This window comes from Hakea prostrata, chromosome 8 (genome assembly GCF_041222555.1).
Source record: "Hakea prostrata isolate BN-2017 chromosome 8, UWA_Hpros_2, whole genome shotgun sequence".
Lineage (NCBI taxonomy): Eukaryota > Viridiplantae > Streptophyta > Magnoliopsida > Proteales > Proteaceae > Hakea > Hakea prostrata.
In genome coordinates, this window is record NC_142607.1 from 1,054,763 (window position 1) to 1,076,279 (window position 21,517).

Genomic DNA, 21,517 nt, shown 5'->3' on the forward strand with positions numbered 1-21,517 from the left:
ATCTTGCCAATCAATTCCCATAAAGTGAATAATGCTTTCCCCGATTCCCATTTTAACACCTCTTTGACCATTTTGCCCCTCCCTATTCCACCCCTATTAAACTCCACGGCCCATGGGCCTTTGCCCTTCCCCTTTGAGCTCACCTAACCACTCCTTTTTGGGCTCTATGGCACTCAGAGCTATGCCCTCCTCCCCTCATTCCACTCAGGAATCTTCCTCTTCCGAGTTTGCTTCGGATCCTCATAGTGCTGAATGCACGAGAAGTTTTTGTTCTGCTAAGAGTTTCAATCCATATAGAGATGACTTCTTAATCAACGTCAAGTCTTCTAAGGAAAAGAAAAAGAAGAACAAGAAATAATCCGCTTTCTAGTCTTTTTGGCCCATCCTTTTTGGGTCCTGCCCTTTCGCTTTTTAGTGCTATGTAATCTTGTTTTTTCCTGCCTTGTTGTAAGCGTGTCGTTTTTTAATTCAATTATATATTCATCCAAAAAAAAAAAAAGATGAACACTTTCTTTTTCATTGTTTTCATCGTCAAAGATGATAGGATAGTTTTGGGAACCGATTTCGACCACCACAAGATGATCATCATCATCATCAATGATGATGTACTTCTCCTTTGATATTCCATCATCATCTTCAAAGATGTTAATAGGATTCTTATAAGATCCCTCCTGCGTGTTGAAGCTTGAACGATGGACATCTAGCTATTAGGGACTCCTGCGCTCTACATGCTTGGCTCCTTGGTTGCTTCCTTGCTTCTTCTTAGCCATGGCAAGAAGAAAAAAATATTGCCTAACTCAAGACTTTTGAACACCAAAAAAAAAATCACAAATTTGCCTCCTTGATTGTTTAGCAAGACGTCTTTAAATCTCCATTTATAGGGAAGACTACTGATTATTATTGTGATATATATATATATATATATAAGCAAGTAGCATAGGAGTCCCCAATAGCTAGACGTCCATCATTTAAGCTTCAACGCGCATGAGATCTACTACAATCTAGTGGATCTTATAAGAATATCATTAACATCTTTGAAGATGATGATGGAATATCAAAGGAGAAGGCCATCATCATTGATGATGATGATGATCTTGTGGTCGTTGAAATCGGTTCCCAAAACAATCCTGTCATCTTTGACGATGACAACGATGAAAAATAAAGTGTTCATCTTCACACTATTAAAGTTGAGGATGTGAAGTTTGACGACATTGCTTATCCTTTGAAAGTGAAGATAGAGAAAGATTAACGATCATCTTTTAATTTTTAATATTTTTTTTTCATCATGGATTTTTTTTATTTAAAAATCTACCTTTTTGTTTTAGTAGTTTTTTTAGGGTTAGATGTTCCAAAATATCTGCAATGAAATGTACTCACCCATTTATTAGTATGCATTTAATAATGTTTACATTTTGAGTGACCAATTCTTCTGTAAAACTGTTTTTTATATGTTTTGATGTTGAAAGACCAGGTCTTTGTTTGCAAATGGGTGTTTGAAGAACTTATTCTAGAACAATATTAAAACTTGGTGTTTGACAAACTTTTTCTATAAAATATGTTTCTATTACAAAAATTTTAAATTACCATCACGAATTACAACTTAAAGCATGACTCACACAAAGATATATGAATATAAAATCATAAACACCCATGACATAAATAAAAAATTTGAATTAGAATACCATGAACAAGAAAGAATAATGATAAGGGTGTCAGGAAAACCTTGTTGCCCTAACCGGGCCTAAACCCTCCCTGAGCCCAGCCAGATCCCAACCTGATTTTTTCAACTTCAAGGGCGGTATTGGGTTACAAAATAGTGAGCCCTTACAGGGGTCAGGTTCGAATTTAGCCCTCAAGGATCCTTATGCCTAAAACAAAAATGTCAAAGCATGGCTGGTCAGTTGGTAAGATTAATAACTTTCAATGAATGGATCTGGGGTTCAATTATGCTTAGTGGAGACATTGTCATTCATTTTGTTTCTTAGGGTCAAGGTCAAGTTAATCATAAAGGGGCTCAAACTAATTAAACATCTTATATTCAATTTAATGAAGTAGATCATTAACATCCAAACGTACAATCCCATTAATCTTTATTCACCACAAACCTTGGAGCTGAGCATCTTTTAACCAGCCTAGTGGGTGAGTGTTCAATGGAAGCTGCAAGGTAGTTGGTAATGTGGGAGGTACTGACAAATGAGCAGTTGAAGAAAGTTGCAAGAGTGAAAATGAAAGATGTAGAAGGCCAGCTATCTGGGAGGGGTGTTGCACTAACAACATCAGATGCTGCTCTTGACCGATTTTGCTTCAGTCATTTCATAACCGTCCAATGCGTTCAAATAAATCATGTCCGTTGATTCCTCTATATGCACTTTAAGGGAGTTAAGTGCGGGAACTGGGCGGTTTTGCTATCGGACAAACCGAACCCAGACGAACCAACCCATACCTTTTCAAAATCGTTTGAAAACACCAAAAACAGAGAGCTTGAACGAGAACCCTCGTTTTGAAAAGTCTTCTACACTGATTTCAGAAGCTCTCATCTCAGCGTTCCTGATTTCTCTTCTATGCTGATTCCCCTAGTCGTTTCTTCCATTTGAGCTTCACAATATCAGTGCAAGTGAACCCTAATGGAGGCGGTCTTCCATTTGAGCTTTAGAACCAAAATCAGAGCTTTCATGATGGGAAGTTCTTAACTTTACAAATTGATTAGTGTTTAAGTTTGATGGTTGACAAGGAATGCCAACATTTGCCCACGGATGATTATTTGAAGAGATTACGTAGTGGGGAGTTGGATTTCGAGACTAGAAGAGAGTCGTCGATTGGATTTGAAAGGTGGGTTAGTGGGTCTCTATGAAATTATATTTCTAGCATTTATCTTCACTTTGTCTGATCGAGTTTCAAAAATGAGTGCTTTGCATTTTCCCCAGTTAAATTAGTTAGTAAGATATCTTGGGACGTTGTGTATCAATATTCCTTTCTATTTCAGTGAATGGTGATTTTTCTTTCATTTTGGCGTTTTTCTCATTCATCTCTGCTTCAAGTTTTGATTTTGATATGTCACAGCGTATTTCAAGTGCTACCCACACTAGGTTTTTAAAAAAAAATCTTGCTTGTCTTCATGCTTCTGTATGTTTTCATCTCTAACTTGTGTATCAAGCTCTTTTTTGGATTTACAATCTGGCGTATCGGTATATGAGAATCTGCATGCTTAACAGCGTGTAAGCTGAAATTTCATTGGAGAAACGTTGCTGATTTTCGTTCCTCCTTAAATAAAACCATGTCTTTTTCTAAGCATGCGATGGCTCATCCAGTTACCATTTTGAAAGGCATCCGTATCATGGGCATCTGCATGAAAAATTCTCCCTTCAAAAACAGCATAGATATCACAAGAATGTGAAGACCGAAGCTGTCACTGTTATCACAAAATTGATGTTAAGGACAATACATTTAACTTCTATTGGCTACTTACATCTATGGCTCATTATAAAGTTATAGACATGTATAGTTGTGATAAAAGTTCTTGGTCCTTCGACAATTTACTGGGAACAAATGTTCAATGTCATATATTATGGGTTGTATTTTGCATAACAGAATTGGTAGAACTCCAACCATTTCTGCAGAACAGCTGGGCTTGAACTTATTTACTTCTAATCTCATGTATCTGGTGCATTACTAATCTTCCTGTGATGAATTATAGCTGGGGAAACTAATTTATGAACTACGGAGTCTCATACAAGAGTTTGATACTAATATTCAACGAAGAATAGAACAGGGATTATTCCTCCCCCCTATTATATCCAGAAAACAATTAAGTTATCTGTTTAGCTTCTCTGTGTCTGGGTGTGCTTCATTCAGAGTCTCTAAACCATACCAAGGGGTAGTTCATTCGTTTTGTTAGAATGTCATCCAAGAATACTTAAGTTCAATGTTGATAAGAATAAGGCTTTTCTCATTGAATTTAACTTGAGCAACAATCTCTGGAACTTGAACATACAACATGCAACTTGGGCAGTCTCTAATGTGAATGAAGAGTAGAACAGGTCATCTGTGTTAAGGGGCTAAACAAGAGTCAAGGTCCAGAAAGTTTGCATTTGGTATCTGCCAACTCAGCCCTTGGTCCAACTTTAGTGTACCCTGATTTTGTTTGTTCTGGAAGCTATTATTGCGGATTTTAATGTTCCTTCTAAATCTATTTTCTGTAAATGATCACCTTCCTCATGTTCAGTTTCTTAAACAAGTCTGGGTTCCATAGGTAGATGTAATGGTGACATCTAGTACAAAGGACAGATAATCAACTGAATGATTTCTTGAACAAAAATGATAATTTCTTCTCCTTCCACTTGCATTTAAAAAGGTCACTACTTATGATATAGTGGATAATAGGTTCCTTACTGATGTGGGATGGTAAATAGTTGAATAGGATTAGAGTGGTGGATCTCAAATATCTGGGATAAGCTGTTACTCCTTTTAATAATAGCTACTCTCATAGTTTCATTCTAATGCTCTATTATTGAACTAGAGGCAAATGATTTAGGGCCATAATCTAGACTTATTTGTGTGGAAAAGACTTACTAGCTTAAGCCTCATATAGTGTGAAGTGATTTTATTAATCCTTTCCCTTCCATTTACATCCTAAAATAATAGGTATATTATCTGGTCATCTGTTGTTCGTCTTCTTTAATCTTTTTTTATTTTCGGTCAATGAGTGATCAATGTACATGGTTCCATTTGGGTTAATTGGGTCTATTCCTTCCTTCTCCGTTCAGATTCCTTTTGGGCGACCCCCATGCCCCCCAACCCTTCTTGGATCTGGAGGAAAATTCTTTTGCTTCGTCCCCGTGCTCTCTCTACTATTTCTACTTCAGTCTCCACTAGCTCCTACCTCCTTTTGGTTAGACCCATGGCATCTGATGGGCATTCTCTTTTCCCTTTTTGGCCCCCGCACAGTTTATGATACCCGTATCCCAAATCCACCCCCTCGTCTACTTTCATTTCTGATGGCTCCTAGACCCCCTCCCTATTCTCACACAGGTTTGGGATTCCCTTCCCACAATTTCTAACTCCCCCAGTGACACTACCATTTGACTTCCTTCCCCTACCAAAACCTTTACCACCTCTTCAGCCTGGAACCTTCTTCGTGCCCATAACCCAAAGCCCCCCTGGCCTCCCCTGGTTTGGTTTAAAAGACACATCCCCCGGCACTCCCTTACCCTTTGGAGAGCCCTTAACCTTGCCCTCCCCACTCAATCCTTCCTTATTGGCCGTCATATCCCTGTTAACCCAAACTGCATCCTTTGTTGGAATGACACAGAGGACCTTGACCACCTATTCTTTGTTTGCCCTTTTTCCAGATCTAGCTGGGAAAAAGCCCTATCCTATATTTGGCCCCATTCGAGGCGATCATTTGGTTTTGCTAGTGAGTGGTCTTGGATTATGAGAAACTTTCAAGGTTCTTCCATTTGCGATCAGGTTGGTAAACTCGTGTTTAGTGCCACTATCCATCATCTTTGATGGGAGCATAGTCTTCGAAGATGGACTTCCAAATCCCGCTCGAAAAATATGATTTGGAATGCCATCTATTTTGATGTTTCTTCTAGGCTTGTAACCTCCCCCATCCCCTGATTGTTGATGCCCCAAGGAACAGACTTATTGTTGTCTCCTAGGGTCTTAGCCTTTCATTCCGGTCTTCCTCTTAAAAGACCACCTTTTGTTTATTCCTCCTTTGTTAATTCAATTATTTATTCATCCAAAAAAAATATACATGGTAATTTATTTTAACTTCATTTTATGAGTCGATCATCTGTTGTTTATCTTTTTTTCCCTTTCTCTCAATGAGTGATCGTACATGGCAATTTATTCTAAGTTCATTTTGATGAGTTTCAAACCATCACTTGTAGTTGATAATTGACTCATTTTTGTGCTTGACAGGCTATTACTGTCGAGAATGGCTTGTGCTTGACAGGCTATTACTTTGATATAACTTATAGATATGATTCATCTTTTGGAATTTGAAGAACCATTTAGGAGGGAACTCAATTTAGCTTTCTAGGCTTGGCTGGTCTGGACTCGACTTTTTTAATTAGTAATCTCTTTTTACTCATATTAGATTTCCTTTTAATTGACCATTGAATCGTTTTGGTATTTAGAAGACCACTAGTTAGTTGGTCTTACTGTATTCAATTAAACATATTAAGGAGATCAATATGTGAGAATGAAATCGATTATTCTAATAACTCTTTTACTAATAGATCTGTTGCCTCTTTTAGAAGGCAAAATTACCAAAAGACGGTAGTGAGGAGTACTAGGGGTTAGGGAAGTGACCCTAAGCCCTATGGAGCCCAAAACCGTTTACATTAATTTCCCCCTTCTTGAGCATTCGTCTCCTAATGAATGTAGCTGACATGTGATTAAAATCACTCCTCAAAAGATCTTGGTATGAACTCGTCCTCGAATTTTGCAGTCATATCGGGGGAGAAACACTAGTCTTGCCGCTTGCACTATCCCAAGCGAAACTCCAGTACTATAACAATGCTAGAAAGGAAGTCTTCAAGCTTTCCCTTCAAAGAACCAAGGGGTATATTGAACTTGATATGCTCATTCTCTAAGTCGGAAGAAAATAATCAACCTCGAATTTAGCAGTGCAGTGGATGAAACATCTTTTGTGCAACAACATGAACCATTCCTAGAAAGATTTTTGGCGAACTGAGAATATGAAGAATGTAGTCTTCTCGTCTAGGGGTCTTCTCATCAAAGAAACACGGAAGCAAGTTAAGGTAAATATGCTCGAAATAAGTCATCACGCTATAATAGACATCTCTAGTGCCATCTCCAACCTTGAGATTCTTCTTGTCAAGGGTGGGTGGTACGTACTCTAGGGCTTCGAGAGCTTGTAGGGCAATGCTCTCAAAGTTTTCCTTACCTTGCATCTAATTAGGGATAGGGACCAGGATGATGTTCACTTACTTTTAGATGGTTGAGGGCAGCTGCACTTGTAGAAGATTGCTGAAATTCAAGAAGATGAACTCTTAAATCATCCATTCCCTCCCAAGGAAGCCACGACTTTGATTTTGCCAAACTTTGAAATTTTGTTCAATTCAACTCTCAATTACAGTGATTAAAGGCTTTATTTATAGCCTCCAAATAAGAAAACAGAATAGGACTAAAACTAGGAAACCTAATTAACTTCAAACTGACTTTCTAATTCTAATTAGGATTCGAACTTGACTAACAATTGCTCACATAAAAAAGGACTCCATCATAATTTACGCTAAGGCTGCGTTTGTTTGCAAAGGTGGGGTGGGGAAAAAAAACATGTGGGCCCCATGTGTACTGGGGTGAGGGAGAAGGAAAGGAAAGGAAGGGATTTTGTGGAAAAGTGTTAATTGTTTGTCCCAATTTTTACTTTTCCACAAAGTCCCACACGTTTTGTGGGGTTTTGAAAAGACTTGGGGTGGGAAAGTTGGCTTGCCACCTCACCAGACAAGTTTCCTTAAATTAAGGAAACTTGTCTCTAACTTTCCTACCCCAAGCAACCAAACAAACTACACTTTTAGGATTTGAAGGAAAAGTTTGCTTTTTTCAAGAATTTCCCCACCCCTTTTTTCCCACCCCACCTTTATTCCAGCAAACAAACGCAGCCTGAAGAAATCTATCTAGGCTTCTAAGAGATAAACGAGTCCTAACTAAATATCGACTCAAAGTAGGGGACCCAACACAACTAGAAATCACACCTAGGCAAGGACTTGACAATAACTTAAATCATACTAATCAAATGAAAAAATAAAAATAGATCTAAGGTCCAGCCAACGAACTACAATCAACGGGACCCAGACCTAGGACACCCCAAAACATGCAAAATTACCAAAACATGCTAGAGAGGGGTCCTAAGGTTTGGGGAAGTAACCTTAAGCCCTATAGGGCACCAAGACACCGATTACAATAATTTCGCCCTTCTTGAAGCATTTGTCTCCTTATGATTGTAGTTGTCATGTGATTTTACTCACTCCTCTCGTGATCTTCGGAATGAATTCATCCTCAAATTTTGAAGTCATATAGAAACACGAGTGTTTCTGCCTGCACCATCCCAAGCAAAACACCAGTAGTATAAGAATGCTAGAAAATTAGCCTTCAAGCTTTCTCTTCAAAAAAACCTACGGGTATGTTGATGTTAATATGCTCATGCTCAAAGTCGTTAGAAAAGATTTAACCTCGAATTTTGAAGTGTAGTGGAGGAAACATCTTTTGTGCAAAGGCATGAACCATTGTTAGGCAGATTTCTCGAAAAGTGAGAATGTGAAGAATAGAATCTTCAAGTTTAGGGTCTTCTCTTCAAAGAAACACGGAGGCAAGACATGGTCAATGTGCACGAAATCAGTTAGTCATGCTATCATGGACATCTCTAGTGTCATCTCCCACTTTGTGATTCTTCCTAACAAAGGTTGGTGGTACATACTCCAAGGCTTTGAGAGCTTGTAAGGCAATGCCCTCAAAGTATTCCTTACCTTGCATCTAATCAGGGATGGGGTTCTGGATGATGTTCACTTACTTCGTGATGGTTGAGGGCTTCTGCACTTGTAGAAGTACGCTGAAATTAAAGATGATGAACTCTAAATCATCCATTCCCCTTCCAAGGAAGCCACAACTTTGATTCCTCCAAACATAAAAATTTTATTCAATTCAACTTGCAATTAAAATGGTTGGAGGCTTTATTTATAGCCTCAAAATAAGAAACAAATAGGACTAAAACTAAGAAACCTAACTAACTTCAAATTAGGACTCTAACTAGACTAACAACTGCTCACATAAAAAGAACTTCATCATAACTTACTCTAAAGAAATCCATTTAGGCTTCTGAGAGTACAAATGTGTCCTAATTAAAAATTGAACCAAACTAGGAGATCCCAACACAACTAGAAATCACACCTAGATGGGCCTCAACAATAACCAACAACATATACTAATCAAATGAAAAAATAAAAATAAACCTAGGGTCCAAACAATGAACTAGCATCAATGGGACCAAGATCTAGGACACAACAAAACAGCCAAAATTTCCAAAATACGAGCTATTGAGAGGTCTGAGGGCTGGGAGATGTAACCTATACCCTGCAGAGCCCCAGGAAACAATGTAGCTTTATGTGATTTTAATCAATCCTCTAGAGATCCTCAATGTGACCTCATACTCAATTTTTTAAGTCATGTGGGTGGAGAAACACAAGAAATAACCTTAAGAGAAGTGGTGAGAAAGGATATGCATAGCTTAGATCTTTTATCTAGCATGGTGACACAGCCCAATTTATCATAGGCCCAATGGTATAATATTCATGGGCCACACATGGACTAGCCCAACTTAGAAATAACACTAATGGGCTACACTTAGCCCACATTCTAGAAGGGAGGGAGATTCTAGAGGAATCTACATCTATAAAGTATCTTGTCTCTAGAAATATCCCTAGAAATATCTAGACCCACTAGAATATTCCTAACCATTAGATTCTAGACACTTGTACAAATCACAACCATTCATTGTATCCTACCTCACCTATAAATAGGGGAGGGACTCATTTGTACAAAGCATCAAACAAGTGAGCAATACAAGTTCTCTCAAGGTTCTCTTTGAGCTCTAAGCTTTCTTCTACTCTCTCTAGCTGGGTTTTAGGCTGACTTAGTGCAAGAAAGTGCTAAGTGCCGGCACGGTTGGCTTAGTCAATAACTAAGGCCGTGACAATGGCCTCGAATAAAGCTGATTTGAAGGCACAAATCCATGAAGCCGACCCTATTAGTTGGGACAAGGCTTCTTCTTCTTGTTGTTGGGTGGAAAACACAAGTGTTGCAGTCTACACCATCCCAGGCAAAACTCCAATATTATAAGAAAGCTAGAAATGAAGTATTTAAGGTTTCTCTTCAAAGAACCCTGAGGGTATGTTGAACTTGATAAGCTCATGCTCATAGTCACTAGAAAAGATTAACCCTCGAATTTTCTAATGTAGTGGACGAAACACCATCCTATCATGGACATCTCTAATCCCGTCTCCCACCTTGAGATTCTTTTTGTCAAGGGTTGGTGGTACGTACTCTAGGGCTTCGAGAGCTTATGGGGCAATGCTTTCAAAATCTTCCTTACCTTGCATCTAATCAGGGATAGGGACTGAGATGACATTCACTTACTTTTAGATGATTGAGGGTTGCTGCAATTGTAGAAGATTGCTAAAATTGAAGAAGATGTACTCTTAAATCATTCATTCCCTTCTAAGGAAGCCAAAACTTTGATTCCACCACACACTGAAATTTTATTTAATATTCAACTTGCAATTACATCATAGTTGTCAAGGTGTCGCCTTGGCATCATGGTGGTGATAAAGGGTCTGAGGCAAGAAACGCCTTAGGTGGAGTCCATAAGGCGGTTGCCTCGGGCTCTGTGGCGTCTCTGATGCATTGCCTCGGACACACCGGACGCATTGGACCCCTAGGCGACCGCCTTTGTGGATTTTAAAAACCACCATTTTTTCATATTCCAAATCAAAGGCCAAAAATAAATTGGAAACTAGATTCTAATTGGGAATCATCTAATGGTTGAATGCTTATATAAGTGTTACATGGGATACATGGGATACATGGGATCATTTGTAACATTAAGTCATTAACCAAAAAGAAAGGGAAAAACCAAGAATTTCACTCGACTTAGTCAAGTGAAATCCCCAATTTCGAGCTCTAATCTCTCTTCCTCTCTGTGTCTCCCTCTGCTACTCTCTTCCAGACTTCCACTCGATCGACAACGACCACCAGTGACACCGGCAACAGCCAGAAACATCACCGACAACAGCCAGCGACGCTGGCAACAGCAACTTCAACATTTTACTTCTGCTTCTGCTATCGACACTTGCTACTCTCTTACTTTTGCTTCTTCTTTTTTTCCCTCATACAAAAGCCACTGTAGTTGCAGGCTTGCAGCGGCAACAACTTTCGGCAGCAGCAACCTCCAGTGGCAGCACTGACCTTCAGTACTTGTCGCTCACTTTCTTTCTCTTTCTTCTGCTTTTTTTTTCCCTAAAAAGTTTGGCAATTACAAATCCCTTTTGCGGTTGCGGGCTTGCAGCGGCTTCCGGTGATTTTGTTCACTATCTCAGGCGACGGTATGTCGCCGGCATGCTTTTTTCTTTTTTTCTTCTGTGTTTTAACAATGCTATAAGTTGCTACTCGTTGTTTAATTTCTGTTTGGAGATTATTAACTGATTAATTACTTCTCTGTGACTTGCAAATTGCAATTAAAGTTTCTGTTGTGGTTCCTGTGACATAGCTACTTCTCTGTGACTTTCACGTGGTTGGTATTCATGTACTGTTCTGTGACTTGCAAATTGCAATTAATCTCTCTCTCTCCCTTAGATTGTTCTCTTATTGGGGACTTAAAACTAGTTAGTACAATCGAGACCAGCTAATATTAGCTTAAAGCTTCTAGCCTACTGATTATTGTTGTTTATTAGCTTCAATGTATTTTTTCTATAATTTTTTCTGATTTTTCAGAATAGAAGCTTGATTATCAATTTATCATGAAGTGAGATGATTAGATGAATGCATAGGATTTTTATTATAGTGTGGTATGGTGCAAAATTAAAATTATATGGTATCATTATCAATTTTATTATTGTTTTTAATTTTGGCTGGTTATATGTGTATGTTTCATGTTTTTTATTGTAGATATTTACTAGTTATTTACAATGACCTCAAGGCCCTCAATTGATAATCCAGCGCTGCTGGCTAGTCAGCCTATTCCTAGTGGGGGTGAAGGTAATTATGATCCCTCGAAAGATCCGAAGAGAAAGGCCAAATCAAATGATCCAGGGTGGAAATATGAGTATTGGCCGGATGTTGCTGATAGGAATACAGTCAGGTGCACTTTGTGCAACAGAAACTTTAAAGGAGAAATTAGAAGATTGAAGCAACATTTAGTGGGTGGATATGGGGATGTTGTGAAGTGCACTAAGACCACTGCAGAAATTGCCCAAGAGATGAATGCAATGTTGTTACTGATTTGGATGATGAGTATGAAGACATTCAACAAGTAATTGGAGAAGAACATCATATTCCTGCCTCTACTAAAGGTGGTACATTAGATGCACTCCTGAAGAAGTTGTTGAAGAAAGGAGGGCTAAGGGTGCTACTCAAACAACAATCTTGAATAGAATGAGATCCGCCAACGAAAAGAAGCGAGTGGATAACCACATCACTGATTGGATGTATGTGTGGCATTCCATTCAATGCAGTTAAAGTTAAAAGCTTTGAGGTGATGGTCAAGTCTATTGCACAATATGGTTATGGGTATAAGCCCCCAACTTACCATGAAGTCAGGGTGCCTTTATTGAAGAGTGCAAAAGAAAGAACGACGGAGGATGTATGGATGCACACTCATGTATGATGGGTGGACTAACAAAAAGGGTAGGCACCTCATCAATTTTCTTGTCAATTGTCCAGAGGGAACATTCTTCCTTGGTTCTGTGGATGCATCTAGCCATGTGCCAAATGCAAAAATGCTCTTTCAGTTATTGGATAACAAAGTTGAAGAAATTGGGGAAGAGCATGTAATTCAAGTGGTGACTAATAATGCCTCAAATTACAAAGCAGCAGAGGCATTATTAATGGAAAAGAGGACTACATTATATTGGACTCCCTGTGCAGCCCACTGTCTTGATTTGATGCTAGAGGACATTGGGAATTTGAAACAATATAAGAAGGTGATAATTCAAGGGAAGAGAATAACCACTTTCATTTATAGGCACACAAGATTGTTGGAGGCCTTGAGACAGAAGACAAATGGCAAGGATCTTGTGAGGGCTGCAGTGACTAGGTTTGCCACTTCATTCTTGACATTGCAAAGCTTATTGAAACACAAGGATGACTTAAGCCACTTATTCATTTATGAGTGGACAAAATCCAATTTGTCCAAGATAGAAGCAGGGAAGAAAGTAGTTGAAACAACTTTTTCTACAGCATTTTAGCATGGTGTGGAGGATTGTATTAGAGCATCACAACCTCTTAAGATTGTATTGAGGATTCTGGATGCTGATGAAAGACCCGCATTGCCTGAAGTGTTTGTAGCCATGCAAGAGGCTAAGAGAAGAATAAAGGACAATTTTGGAGGCAAAGAACGACTCTGGAAGAAAGTCATACAAATAATTGATAGGCGATGGGAGTGTTAGATGGAGAGGCCTCTATATGGTGCAGCCTTATTTTTAAATCCTGGGAAGTTCTACAATTTAAATATTGTAGATGATTGTGAGTTGATCAGTTCTCTCCAAACTTCTTTCAATGAAATTGTTGGAAGACTAGTGCCTGATGCACATCTACAAGATAAGGTATTGTCCTGGGCAAGTGAATACAAGCAAGGTAGAGGTCCTTTCTCCACAGCTATGGCTATCAGATAGCGTACAACTGAGTCCTCATAAGCTTTTACTTGTATGTTTTTTTAATTTTTAGTTATACTTATTTGGTTTATAACTCTAGCTTTTATGTTAATCTATTTTTTCTTATACTATAATTACATGGTGGGACACAAATTGAGGAAATGCTTTTGAGCTTACAAGGATTGCACGGAGGATACTAGGCCTTTGTTGTTCTTCCTTTGGTTGTGAACGGAATTGGAGCACATTTGAGATTGTAAGTATTAAGTGATTCAAGTATTTAAAACACTTTTAAATTTAAATTTAGAAGAATGACTTGGGATTCTTTTCAATTGCTTATGAATTCAGATTCACACCAAGAAGAGGAATAGGCTGGAACATGAGAGGTTGAATGATCTAGTTTTTATTTACAATCGCCGTCTTCAAGAAAGGTTCAATGAAAGGCGATTAAAGAGTAGAAATTATGATCCACTACTCCTTGATGAGCTTGACTGGAGCAATAAGAGGATGGTTAATCAACATGATGATTTAGTCCATCCTAAGGGTGATATTACTTGGAGCACTGCTGATAGAGCTATAGGGGCATCTACATCATTTGAGGGCCAAAACAGACCGAGGAGATGTCAACCAAGCGAATCAACATCTGCTGGAGTTAATATATGTTACTCACGTCGCAAGTCTTTGGAGAAGGTGGTTGAGGAACATGACTCTGAGTCTGATGAAGACATGGAAGAAGTGGAAGATTTGCATGATAATGAGAACATTGTAGATGATTTTGGTTTGAGGTCTACCTCTTTGGAGCAACAACAACTTCGAGAAGATCTCCCACTTGCTACCAATTTGCTTGATGATGATTATAACTAGCTGACTTATACTTTCCTATTGGGAATTTTGGATATGGATTGTGGATTTTGTTGGGAATCTTGGATATGGATGTGCTGTTATATTTGGGATTTGGACTTTAGATTTTAGATATAAGTGGGATTGTTTGCTTAAATATTTAAAACTTTCTATTCAGATATTTGGCTATATGTTTTGTTTCATTTTCTTCTTTTACTTGTGGGGATATTTGGCTACAGCTCAACAATGTAGAAGAGGTGGAGTTGTAAATGCTGGTGGAGGTGGGGCCGGGGAGTTGTAGGTGGTGCTAGTGCTGGTGGCATTTAATGAAGGTATGTTGTCTAGTGTCTATTTGTTTTGCTCATGCATCTATGTGTTTACTATTTAGTCACATTTTATCGTATCTTGATTCTTGTTAATGATAGTATGATACTAGGAATTTATTTAGGACCTACTATGTGTGGTTGATTGATGAGACTCAAGTGGGGATTAATACAAAATTAGAATCATGGAGAGTAGCTTTGGAATCAAAAGGCTAGACAAAATATCTAGTTTGTAACCTTAGTCATAATCGGGCAGACGATGAGGTGGTGATACTTGACAATAAGGAGATTCCTCAGAGTGATTGTTTTAGGTACCTAGGTTCAATCATAAATAAAAGAGGTGATTTAGAGGATGATGTTTCCCAAAGAATTAAAATATGGTGGATGAAGTGGAGAGGTGCGTCTGAGGTCTTATGTGATTGGTGTATTCCATTAAAGCTTAAAGGAAATTTTTATAGGACCGTTGTTCGACCAGCTATGATGTACGGTGCAGAGTGTTGGGCTGTTAAAAAGAATCATATAGATAAACTAAGTGTAGTAGAAATGAGGATGCTAAGATGGATGAGTGGCAAAACGAGGATGGATAAGATAAGGAATGATCATATTAGAGTTGGTTTGGGAGTTGCTCCCATAAAGGATAAGCTTCAAGAAAGTCATTTAAGGTGGCACTGCCACGTTTAACGGAGACCTATAAATGCTCTTGTACGGAGAAGTGATATAATCCAGATTGAAGGAACTAGAAGAGCTAGGGGTAGACCTAAGATAACCTTAAGAGAAGTGGTAAGAAAGGATATGCATAGCTTAGTGCCTTGTATATAGCATGGCCTCAAACAAAACTGATTGGAAGGCAAGAATCCATGTATCCGACCCCATTTAGTTGGGACAAGGCTTGTTGTTGTTGTTATTTTTATTGTATTCAACTTGCAATTACAGTGATTGGAGGCTTTATTTATAGCCTCTAAATAAAAAATAAAATAAAAAAATAGGACTAAAACTAAGAAACTAATTAACTTTTCTAATTCTAATTAGGACTCTAACTTGACTAACAACTGCTCACAGGAAAAAAACTCCATCATAACTTGCTCTAAAGAAATCTATTTAGGCTTCTAAGAGCATAAATGAGTCCTACCTAAAGATTGACTCAAACTAGGGGATCCCAACACAACAATTAATCATTTAAATAGACATTTCACAACAATTAATCATGATGTGTTGTCTTACATTTGGACCAACTCAAATGAAATTAAAATATATTAATCATTTGGTTAGAATATTATGTATTTTCTACTTTATTTACTAGCGAAACTAACTTAACAAAGCATAAGAATTACTAGTGAAACTTGTTAGATATTGATACACAATCCATCTTCGAAATGAATTGAAAAATGTAACAAAAAATTAAAAAATGTTTTTGATAGATTTTATTCGTAAACAGGCATGTATGATATAGTCGTACTTTGAAATATTAGATGGTCATAATTGGAGTTGGGATCTTCTACCCCTCTTCAAGGTGCAAAATTTCGGGGAGTTTCGGTTAAATTTTGCCCCCCCCCCCCAAAAAACAATTTTGGGTAAAAATTTGGTGCCTAGCCTAAGCTGCTTAACTAGTAAATTATTATTATTGTAAATTCATAACTAGTAGGAGTAGATTAGGAAACATTCAAGAATGCAAGAAATATTCTACATTTCTACCATGATTCTCCATATCACCACCCTCATTACATCTTCACACCTCATCCTCCCATATCTACCGAGATTCACCAATCACCGTCCTTATCACATTATCCTTCCCCTTCATCTTTCCACATCTATCAAGATCCTCCAATCACCATCCTCATCACATAATTATCCTTTCTATTCACCATTCCTATCTTGTATTATTTTGTAATATTGTGTAAATCATAATGATTGTACATTCCTAATTAGTAGGAGTATATTAGGAAACATTCAAGAATGCAAGAAAATAGGAGAGAGAAACTCCGCGCAAAAACCTGAATAATCGCACCGAAATTCGATTATAAATAGCGATATTTCGCCGAATTTATCGCGATAAAATGAATAATCCACAATATATCGCCGATTTTTCAGCGATATTTTGCAATTCTCATTTCGGTCTCCATTTTGTTTCACTACCTACCGAACCAGCAAAATATCACCATGTTTTGACGTCATTTCGCCGATATTTCTTTCCATGGCCCTATGGGTGAGGATTGTACTCCCTAATACCTCTCCACCACAAGTTTAGGAGGACGGCCCACCTCTGAGCACTGATAAAATGAACCGTAAGTGGGCAAAAGTGGGCGCCTTCCAAAAATGAGGTGGAGGGAAGCACAATCCTCTACCTATTTGGGTTGAAGATCCGGACTATGTACTCAATAGTCGCGTATAGTACATGACTTCTCATCTTTATCTAATCGGGGAAAAACACAATTGTTTATGCCCAAAGAAAAACAAAATTGTTTATAGAAAATGTTTTACATCATCTTTCCTAATTATATCATATAATTCCAAACAGAACCTACCAGTTCGTTTGTTTGCAAGATAAAAATGGGTGGAAATAAAAAATAAGTGGGAACCACTAGTAGTTGAGTGGGGAACAGAAAAATAAAGGAAAGGATTTTGTTGAAAATTTGGTTCCCACTTTTATCATTTCCCTCCCTTCCCAACAAAGTCCCACTAAAAATGTGGAACTTTTAAAAGAGATGGGGTGGGAATAGTGGAGTGCCTCAACGATAGACAACTGCTCATTATCCCACCGCATTGAACCAAACAAATCATGTTTTGAGATTTTATTGGAAATGGTGTACTTCGCCCACCCATTTTTTTCCACCTCATTTTATCCCGTCAAGATGCATTTGTTAGACAAAATAAAATGGGGAGGGCAAAAAGGAATAGGAGAAATACAATGTTTCCAATGGAATCCCAAAATATGGTTTATTTGATTTAATGGGCTGGAAAAATGAACAGACAAGCTTCCTTAATTTTGTCTGGTGACATGGCATCCCATTTTCCTCACCCCATCTCATATACAACTTTGTCAGAAATAGAGAAAAATGATAAAAGTGGAACCCACATTTTCAATTTTTCACAAAACTCATATTTTTGTTTTCCTATTTCCCACGCCAGTACCAGTGGGTCCCACCTGTTTATTTTTTCACCCCTTTCTATCTTGCAAAAAAAATAATTGTCAAACAAACACATCCTAAGGGATATTTCAAAGGCTCAAATAAAAATCAATTATACCTTTCACTAGAATTTTTATTTTCTTTTTCTTTTCTTGGTAAATACCTTTCACAAGGATGCAGTAACAAATATAAATTCCCAAATATTTCCCAAAAAGAAAGGGAAAAGGGTTTTCTTCTTTTTGTTGTCTCTCTCCCCCCATGGCTTCCTTTCATATATCATTTTCTATCAATGCACCGTTCGCCTAGGAGGCCCCCTTCTCAACTACTACAAGGCAAAAGGGAGGATTCCTTTATTGAAAGAGTTGTAGCTTCTTTCCAAACTCGTTTCTTCTTATTTCATGTCTTATGTCGATCTCCCTCTCTTTTATCTTAATGTCAAAACTAGCTTACCAACCCTAGTTGTTCGTAGTTCCTCTAAAGGATGGCTCTTTCTCATGCTCAATCGCTAGAAAATCGAGTTTAGTTCAAAATTGATGCATTCATTGCTTTCACTATCTATACAAGATGATTCATAAGGTAATTTACTACATTCCCCTCAATGTCCTTTTTTTGCTTCCTTGAATAAGGATGTTTTCTTTTGCTTTTCTCCCTTTGGTCTTTCTTTGGGATGAATTTGAAAGTTTTGATGTCTTTATATTTGATAAATATTTTAACCATACTTCGTGTTTTTTACGTTAAACTGTTTGGCGATTCTTACTCTAAATGCTGATTAGAAAATAAATTAAAATATTCAGTTTTCTATGCTGAGTTCCTAAAGTTGATCTTGTGTCATCGAAGTTCAAGTGATTTTTGTAGACTAGAACTGGGTTTGTTTGGATTAAAAATTGATGCTAGGAAACAAATTATATTACAATAAGAGTTTTAAGTCACAACCATGTGGGCAAGCCAACAAGATAAAGCAATTAAAGATGGGGGAGTCATTGGCACTTTTAGCTGTTGCTATAAATAAGAGTTGAGATCCTTTATGAAACTTGTATGTTTCAAGATTGTGCTTATTCATTTGTTGTTCATTTGGTGAGCATCATTCTCTATACATGCTAAGTGGTTAAAAGAGGTGGAGGAGTAAACTTGGTATCCTAGAGTATTGAGCTGCATGGTTAAATATTGATATGCTACTACAAAATTGAGTTGAGTTCATTTTTTCATATCCTTCAATGACTAGATTTTTTATTTAGTGGGCATGCATTTGGAGACATTTAGAACAGAAGTTAAATACACATCCGTTATCTGGTGTCTTATTCCAATTGCATCCTAACTCAACAAGCGATTGATCGGGTCTGTTTGTTTAGCGTTTTAGTTGATTTGATGGTGATATTTGTAGTCCATTATAACCCTCCATAGACCCCGTTGTGGAGGGAACCGGTATACCAGGTACTTACTTTTTCTTAAGGATTTTAAAATTGTTTTTATGCAACCAGGATTAGCAAGTATAGGACACTCTATATTTTGGACCCAAGACAGCCCCCAAACCATGCAGCACCTAGAGCTGGCCAAAAGCCATAAGGAATATTTGGCCATTTCACCACCCCTTGTTGGGTCTAGTAGTTTTCGCATGCCGTTAGGAGTTAGAATCTGCTTTTATTTTATTAATAGAGTCAGTTGTGAGAGTCTTAATGTAATCAAGGGTCCAAGTGGAATCCAATTTCAAGTAAGATTTCTTGTTATAGTTGCTCTCTTATTTTGAAAGTTGTATTTGTTTAGGAACTTTAACTTAAGAGTCCTCCTCCTAGTTTATAAGTTATGTCTAGCTGTAATTCTAATCCAAATAGGATTTCTTTGAAGTGTACAAATAGGATTCACAAGTTAAGCCCTAGTGGGTTTCTTTGTCGAGTCCTAGTTAATTTCCTTCAATAATAAGACTATAGATAGCCCCTCATACCTTGTAACGATTCAGACTTGATTAACAAAATTTGAAACAAAGAAATTGAAGGAAGAATAGAGTCGTCGGCTCCCAAGAGGAACCCCACGGCTGAGAGTGAGTGAATGCAGTTGTCTTGATCAATCTCATATCTTCAAGCTCATGGCAACATCCCTCCATCAAGTATTCAGGTATCTCAAGTTTCCCACAAGAAGTGCAACCCCAGCCCTTCCCCTGCCCCCTTCCCCAACCCTAATACCCCTCCCTATCCCTTGCACAATTCATCCCCATTCCTCCTTCCCTACAGCAGCAACAGTACCCTCCCTTCTAAAACCCAAGATTCACAACCCTATTCAACCCTCCTTCCCCCTGTAGGATTGCACCGTTACCACAACTCGATTCCTACTTTTAGTTTCATCATTATTCCTCCATTCCATTAGTTAATAGTTTTTCAGCAATTAATCTTTTTCTTCTAGAAACCCTAAACTCTAATTTCACTTCAAAACTCGTATCTTCATAATCCGTTGACTAAACGCTAAACCCCTTCAGAAATACCTTCTCTTACAATTCCTCTACCCTCCACTTCATTCCCTAACCCTAGCCAACACCTCAAGAGTCCTAAACCAACTAGAATACCTGTTTTCTAAACCTAACCTGTTAGGATATATTCTTCAATTACAAATTACAAAATACATGAGGGGAAAAAAAAACGAATTAACTTCATTAGTTTTGTCCGACGTCTTTTTTGTTAAGTAATTTTTGAACAATTAAAACCCATGATAATCCACATAACCAAGATGTAGTGATAGAGAGAGAATCATTTCAAGATACTATGTGGAAATCCATAAACACCTAGATAAACAAAATTTGTAAATCTATAAAAGGAAAAAAGTAACACATCGGAAAAAGATCAAAAACCTCTTGTTCATGTCCATGTTGGCCTTCTTGCAGACAATGTTGGCCAATAGCCTCGCAATACCTTTGATGGACCTCAGAGCGAACAGGGCCTTGTGCTTTACGTCGACATTGGTGTCTAGGGTTTAGGGTTTTGGAAATCTTCGACAGGAGAAGAGAACATATCAGTTATCAATTGCAAACAAAAAACTTATGCATAATTCAAAGAGATAAATAAACAAATAAGATTGAATGCGTGGATACCATTTTGATGGATGAGGACTTGCAGATCAGTGGAGCAGTAGTAAGCGACTCGCGAAAAAACACAGAGAGCCAACGACCTAAACTGCTTGAAAATTGCAACTAGGGTTTTGGCGTACTTATAAGTGCAGATAAAGAGAAACTCCATTAAAAGATCCACAGATCTGCAGATGAACCATCACCAATCCAAGAATAGTAAAGAGAAATCGAAAACCAGGCGACAAGAAAGAGACAACCGCAACGAAGAACAAATGAGCTGCAAAGGTTCGATCGCCATGCCTCGAACAGAACAGAAAAGGGAAAACCGAGAAACATGACTTCAACGTCGTCGTTTTTTTCTTTTTTTTCTTTATTATTTACCGAAAAGACTGACGTCCCCCTTCTTCTTCTTTCTTCTTTTTTCTTCTTTTTTTTTTTTTTTTTTTTTTCAAATGATGCTTTATATTAACTTAAGGGGAAGATTATTACATATAGTCCAACTCCAACTCTAACCTCCCCACTACAAAACATTGGTCACTCCTAGTGCCAAGTGAATGTCAAAATAAAAATGGTTAGAAAATTATAGTGAACAAATGAGAAAAAATAAAAAATATATAATTTTTTATAAAAGAATGTGTATTGACTATTTTACCCTCATCTTACCTATAAAATTTTATATAAATATTTAGAGCCTTTTTGGTTATATGAATCCAGAGATTTAAAATCTCTGGATTCATGAATATGATAATTATACCCGTTTGGTTGTAAAAATCTCTAGATTCATGA

General features: G+C 37.7%; 1 protein-coding gene across 1 annotated transcript in view; it reads right to left on the minus strand.

The window, feature by feature from the left end:
- UBP24 (ubiquitin-specific protease 24) overlaps window positions 1–21,113 on the minus strand; it is a 54,060-nt gene extending 32,947 nt beyond the window's left edge. Inside the window, exons 1-2 of the mRNA XM_089165025.1 lie at window positions 20,756–21,113; window positions 20,516–20,653 (exon numbers count right to left, since the gene is read on the minus strand). Coding sequence (XP_089021151.1) covers window positions 20,516–20,653; window positions 20,756–20,758 — 141 coding nt within the window. The 5' untranslated portion in view covers window positions 20,759–21,113. The remainder of the gene's footprint in view (window positions 1–20,515; window positions 20,654–20,755) is intronic.
- Window positions 21,114–21,517: the final 404 nt, after the last annotated feature.